The 7,214-nt window shown below is 30.1% G+C and overlaps 1 protein-coding gene across 1 annotated transcript; it reads left to right on the forward strand.

The window, feature by feature from the left end:
• Nucleotides 1-3,409: 3,409 nt before the first annotated feature.
• LOC100811913 (UDP-galactose/UDP-glucose transporter) lies at nucleotides 3,410-7,214 on the forward strand. Its single transcript, NM_001255506.3, has 7 exons — nucleotides 3,410-3,635; nucleotides 3,744-3,835; nucleotides 4,231-4,361; nucleotides 4,816-4,846; nucleotides 5,435-5,538; nucleotides 5,639-5,760; nucleotides 6,433-7,214. The coding sequence occupies exons 1-7, from the start codon at nucleotides 3,532-3,534 to the stop codon at nucleotides 6,839-6,841; spliced, it is 993 nt and encodes a 330-aa protein (NP_001242435.2). The 5' UTR covers nucleotides 3,410-3,531; the 3' UTR covers nucleotides 6,842-7,214.

A 7,214-nucleotide genomic window follows, 5' to 3' on the forward strand; every position in this document is an offset into this window, starting at 1 on the left:
AAATTAAATAATATTTTAATTAAAATATATACTGACAATATGCATATTTTTTATACTGCCATCCAATAATAAGTTGTTATATAACTGAAGGTGATTAAATTTTGTAATAATTATTTTAAGAGTGTGTGTGTGTGTGTGTGATTTTTTTGCTAATAGCTAGTATATTAAAATAAAATTTTATGCAACAATTATATAACATGTGAACCATTTTTTTAAAATACAATTTGTTCTTAGTATCTTTTTAATAATTCATTGTATATATCTACCTTTTATGAATCATTGAATTACAATAGGATATGTGAATGGTCAACCGGTCAATCAAAAGGAAGATGTGGTGGAAGAAGAAAACTACATCTCCCAATACACAATAGATGAATGCAGTGTATTGTTGGACACATTGGAAAAAGTGTGTTATGAGTACAAATTGGTGGCAAGCCTTGATGGAGTATATATAATTAAATCCACAATTAAAGACTACACCAAAGGCAATGCACAACTCACACAAGAGTTTCTAAAGGACAACTGAAAGTTATATAATGAAGATATGGTTCAAAATTAGGGTTTAAAGAACAATATAAGTTAGAATAAAAATAAGATTTTAGATATGATTTAAAGAACACTAATAATAAGATGAAAATAAGACTAATAAACATGAAAGTGTAAGATAAACATTTACAACGTCAACAATCTTAAGTTTATTACTATTGAAAATATTTTTCTGAAATAACATATACCTATTCTGAAAATATATTTTTGAAACTATGATATATTTCAAGAATAGATATATGGTATTTCGAAAAGATATTTTTGGAAAGGAAAATAGATACCTAGAGGTGTACTCATTTGAGAAAAAGGGTATAATGGGTAATTAGAATGTAGGGGTGGGGGATTTGGGGTGTACCTAGCATTCACGGAAGTGTAAATAGCAGGTAACTGGGATTCAGGCCATGTTGATTCACATGTGGGTTTGTAGGGCTTTCCTATTGGCATCTCCTCATGGTTATATTGACAAAATGCCCCTCATAGTGGAAACAAGTATTCGTTGTTTATGTCCACCCCTAATACAACGAAAATCTTTTACCACTGTGTAACTGGGAAAAAAATATACAATAAAAACAAGTTTTCCTTGTGTAATATTTTTTTGCACACCTATTGTTGTTTCTAGATACACAACAAAAATAAATTTTTCTTGAATTTGTGAACGAAGGAAATTGAAAAGTAGAGCAAACCTGAGCTAAAGACGATGGAGAAGGTGTGTTAGATTCTTCCACATATATTTGAATTAATGGGGTTTTAAAGAAAGTTTTTATGATTCATTTTATTTTATTTTTATTTTGGTTTAATTAAACCTTAAACTTAATATGTTTATTTAAAGTAGCATTGAAAAATAATTTAATTAAATAAAATATAAAAATATATTTTGTAAATTTTATCAATTAATTATTATTATTTTACAAATTTTACCACCTATTTTCTTTGCATTTTATCATTATGTTTTTTTAATTTTTGCACAAAAAAATTTGGTAATTAGATGTGCTAAAAAAACTTAAATTATAAAATTCAGGAAATAATAATAAGAGTTTAATGATCTTTGATACTCTAAAATACTTTTATACTCTCATTTAAAAACATATTACCGTTAATATGATTTTTGAAGTAATTATCATAAAAGTTAACAAATTTACTACATTAATAAATTGTAATAATATTACACTTTGTAAGCGTATATCCTTTTTTTCTCTAATAATCTATATCTATAACTATTAATAAAAAACAATTAATTTTAATGTACACATTTCTTATTCCTAAATTATCTTTTAATATATATATATATATATATAATGTTTTTATTTTCTTCCTAAACCTTCAAGATGTAACTGTTGCCACTACTCTCTAAAAAAAATTACCATCGCTAGTTTCTTTAATTACTTTTTCTTTTTTCTTTTTAATTTATAAAAATAAAGATAAAAGCGAGAAGTACCTATTTTTCAAATTAATAATAGACCCATCCATAATTACTTCTCATTTTACATAATTTTTTTCACTCCATAAAGAGTGAAATTGGTTCCAAATAATACTGATACTAGTTAGTAATGAATCCCAATACCGTATTAATTTATAAAGAGAAAATTTTATCTTCTATAATAGTTTTATACATTTTAAGTAAGATGGTATTCCAAAAAAGATATTTAAAAATCATCTTATATGCCATAATGTTTAAAGTTTTCTATGAAGTTTAATTAAATGTATAAGCTTGTCCAATAATATTTAGTTTGAGTTTGAGTACTTCTTATAAAAAAAATTAGTTTTGATCCTTTGATCAAATATATTATATATTTAACAAATTAATTTATCATATGTATAATGTATGTACTTATACCTTATCAAAATCAAAATAAACCATTAACTCAAATTAGTAATTTTCAACCCTGTACATGTTTAGTTCAATTTAACTTATTTTCTTTAAATAATAATTCATTTTTTAGTTTAATTTTTATATATTTTTAAGGTTCTCACTGTTATATGTTATTTTTAAAATAATCATTAAAAAATCAATAATTTTCAATTATATGAAAATTCATAATTAAAATAATAACGTTATACCTTAATTAAATTGTTTATTTTTATTAATCATCTTGAATATCTTTTTTTATAATAATTAAACAATTCCATGTTGATAGGAGTTATTTGATTTAGTCTCAGTTTTTTTATTATATCTATACTAAAAGAAAAGATCTTATTTGATGTACACCTTTCACTATATCTTATTTTATCCTTTGTTAGTTTTTAAATTTTTTTTACTGTAAGTTTTTTTTTTAATTCCAATTTTTTGAATTAAAATAGGTAAAGAGACACGAGTGTCTTTCTAATTTTTGGTATACACAAACTAATAAATAATCTTTTTTTTTATTATGCCTATGGCTACTCTCTTCGACCAACCCACATCCTAAAAATTATCCAATATTTTTTATTTTATTTTATTACTTTTTTAATTAATATTAATATCTTTTTTATTTGTATTCTTATTATATTTATGATAGAGAATAAAATCTATAAATAAATTAATAATAATATAAAATTAATTTTATAAAATTATTAGTATCTTTCAGTTATCTTTTACTTTTCCTTGATTTATATAAAATAAATGAATATTATTTTAGGACTAAAAAATATTAAAAAATTACTTTAGTGTATACATTCTTCTACCTATTTTATCTCTATAAGGTGGGGCCAACAACATTATAACTAGTACGACCGCTGAAAAACTGAAAACGCGGCACGCGTTGGCGCGTCCAATGAGGAGCGCGATGGCGTGTCAGAGTCCAATAAAACCACGCCACGTGGAAAATCCACGTAACATAACTTGGCGCTCACTTTCACACTTATTTTTGGATCCTTTCTTTCCCACGTCGCTTCTTGCTCCGATCTACGTTTCGTAACTTCCGTTCCTCCCAGTTTCCGGTTCAACCAATAAGTAAATAAATAAATACATAACCGAACCGAACCGAACCGGCGGATCTCGGTTGTTCCATGGAGGCTCACGGCGGCGGGCTCCGCCGAGTCCTTGTTCTCGCCTTCTGCGTCGCTGGAATCTGGTCGGCATACATCTACCAAGGCGTTCTGCAGGAAAATGTGTAAGAAACCGAATCCGCTCAGAAATTCTCGAATTCGCGGGGAATTTCGAAATGCCGCTACTAATTCTCGCTATGTTTTTTTGTTGATTTTTTTTTTTTTGGTTTTAGGTCGACGAAGCGATTCGACGGTGAAAGGTTCGAGCACCTTGCGTTTCTGAACTTGGCACAGAATGTGGTGTGTTTAATCTGGTCTTTTATAAGTGAGTTTCTATCGCCAACTACTCTGTGTTCATAGCAATTTGATTTGTACATAGACTTGGTATAATTTAATTTGAGTTTAATTTCTATACACTGTGTCTCTAAAACCAATTAGAAACTAAAGTGATTTTTACAAAAGTCAATAATGTTATCATACAGAAGATATAAGAAGGTTTGGATGGTTAAAGGAGAAGGGAATAGAAAAAAAGTCGTAGGTTTGATCTCCTACCAACAAAAACTAATATTTTAACAAATTAACTATTGCCGATACAAAAAAAATTCTATCATACACGACAATATAAAAAGTCTTTGCACTATCAATGTTATTTAAATTAGATCCGTTTAGCATTTTATTTTATTTACTTTTTGTTTATTTTGGTTTTGTTTATGTGGACAGTGATAAAGATGTGGTCTAGTGGAAATTCTGGTGGTGCTCCTTGGTGGAGTTATTGGAGCGCTGGAATTACCAACACCATTGGTCCTGCTATGGGAATTGAAGCTTTGAAGTATATTAGTTACCCTGCTCAGGTATGATTTCTTCAACACTTTCTTTTTCTGCCTCCTTTTCTTCTTAAAAAAAAATTGAATTGCATTTAATTAATCTGGTATGGAAGCTGTGATTTTACCTGAAAGTGTTGTTTATTTTGGAGCAATGCCAATGTCGATCCTATTCTACAGGTTTAGACATAGAGGTTTAGACTATTATAACGAATTTGGTATTATGTACAAAAATTTATTCTTCTTTCTTGAAAATCAATGAAATGTCGATCCTATTCTACAGGATTAAAATTCTACAGGATTAAAATAAAAAGGATGGTGACAAACACAAGCTAGCCATATCATGCATCTAAGTTGAAACAAGTTTTTCATATTTATGCTGCACGCGGCAGCATTTGTTGTGGACTTATTGTTCAGTCATTCAGTGTCTTCGGCATGAAGCTATAAACTTTTTAATGGGTGGAGTTAATTTTGCTACTTGCAGGTGCTGGCGAAGTCCTCTAAAATGATTCCAGGTCAGTACGTTGTGCTTGATGTACAAGAAAAGCTGGCATTTTAATTAAAAGCAACGGAAAATTAGCTGATTTTATTTTTATTTCTTTTACATATTCCCTGAATTTAGGATTGAATTATATCATTATATCCTGTTCTTAAGTGTTTTTGGTATCCTTTTGTTTAAGGGGGACTAGTGAATAGGGATAGCTAGTGTAAGGTCAATAGATGTGAGTATTTAGTGTTTTACCAATACCATGGATACGGTTATGTATTCTGTGACATTTTTAGCTCCTGCACTTGTGCTTTTGACCTGACAATCCATCTTGATTTGTATCTTAAACTTTTACTTTTTATGTACCCTTTCTTTCCTTTTTGCATATGGGTGGGCAGAAATAATTTCATTCGTTATTTTTTAATTTTTACCATCTTTTGAACATGCTAAATAGAGGAACTTCTGGCAGGACCTGATATATAAAGCATTTGAAAGAAAATGATGACAGAAAATTCTTATAATCATTTTTTATTGATTTTTAAAAATTTTAATTTGTCCTCAGATTATGTATAAGGTACTCTTGGTCTAACAAAAGATTCACTTTACCTTAATGCAGTTATGCTGATGGGTACTCTGGTATATGGTATAAGATACACTTTTCCAGAATACCTTTGTACTTTTCTTGTTGCTGGAGGGGTATCAACATTTGCACTTCTAAAGGTTTGGAAGTTCTCAGAAAAGCAGAGCTCTTCCTTCTCTTGTAGGGATTTTCATAGTCAATGAATGCAGCTTAGCTTTATTTGTTTATGCCTGATTACAGACTAGCTCAAAGACTATCAGCAAGCTGGCACATCCAAATGCTCCCCTTGGATATGGGTTGTGTTTCCTGAACCTTGCTTTTGATGGATTTACCAATGCAACTCAGGATTCTTTAAAAGCAAGGTAATAATAGAGAAATTCCTGTCTGTCTGATGTCATGCAAACTACCAAATTTGCAAATGCAATTCCTTGATTTCCTCTTTACTTTTTCACCCCCCCTTATACTCCTTCCTGTGTTCCCTCCTTTTTTTCTTTTTTTTTGAACCAAGTCACTTCTCCAATGTTTTATGTTTAGATCGACAGATAAGAAACAATCTCAATAAAGAGAACCAAATAAGAACATTTTCTTAATGGACAGTTCTTGGAATTGTTTCTCTCTTTAGTGGAGATTTTGTCTTCTTTTTTTTTAATGAAATGTGGTTATTATTAACTATTTCAATTAAACACATTTTTTAGAGATAAGTTCAATACTGGTAGCTGAAAAAAATGAACCAAAATGGATTGGCTTACAATCTGAGGCTGACATAATTAGCTTGCTAGCTGAAAATATTGGTCCTCCTTAAGATTGTCTCTGGTGGCTAATTTAACAGTCAAGACTCAAGTAGACAAAACTAAATATGATTTTTCATGTTTCCCTTTCCCATGTAATGTTGCTTGTTGGGAAAACTCCGTTGCCTTTTGTTGCTTTCACATGTCAAATATTTGAACTTCTCTTTAATGTTGACTTATCAGATCTTAAATGCAGATTCATTGATATTAATTTTATTATTTTAAACTATTGGTTTGCCTTACCAGGTATCCAAAAACAAGTGCTTGGGATATTATGCTGGGCATGAATTTATGGGGAACCATATACAATATGATTTACATGTTTGGATGGCCCCGTGCCAGTGGATTTGAGGCAGTTCGCTTTTGCCAGCAGCATCCAGAGGCAGCATGGGATATTTTTCTCTACTGCTGCTGTGGTGCTGTGGGCCAAAATTTCATCTTCTTGACTATAAGCCGGTTTGGCTCTTTGGCTAACACTACCATCACTACCACTCGCAAATTTGTAAGCATTGTGGTATCTTCTCTATTGAGTGGAAATCCCCTCTCTACAAAGCAATGGGGGTGTGTTTTCATGGTGTTCTCAGGATTGTCTTATCAGATCTACCTCAAGTGGCAGAAGTTGCAGAGATTGCAGAAGAAAAGAAAAGCTGTGTGAAGCCCTTCAGCAATTTTGAAGTCAAAACGTTAATACTATCTTTAGCTAATTTGCCCTTACAAGGTTCAATGAACCAGATTTAGGTTTCTGCAAAAGAATATTTGTAATTTTAATTGAATAGATACTTTTTAAGAACAGAGCTGAAAGTTTAGACCCCATTTTCTCATTCATTGTGCCAATATTTAGTTGCCTGTATTCTACTGAAGAGCTAGATTTAGTTTTATAGCATAATACTAAGGCAAATCTATACTCTGTAAACATGATTTTCAGACTATCTCATCTTCTCTGGTTTATTTAGAAGATTATCCTAGTATTGTGTAGCTGCAAAAGTAGTCTTACTAAGTAGTGGGATGAGGAATAAAAGCAGCTTTAC

The sequence above is a fragment of the Glycine max genome, chromosome 1 (genome assembly GCF_000004515.6).
Source record: "Glycine max cultivar Williams 82 chromosome 1, Glycine_max_v4.0, whole genome shotgun sequence".
Taxonomy (NCBI): Eukaryota; Viridiplantae; Streptophyta; class Magnoliopsida; order Fabales; family Fabaceae; genus Glycine; species Glycine max.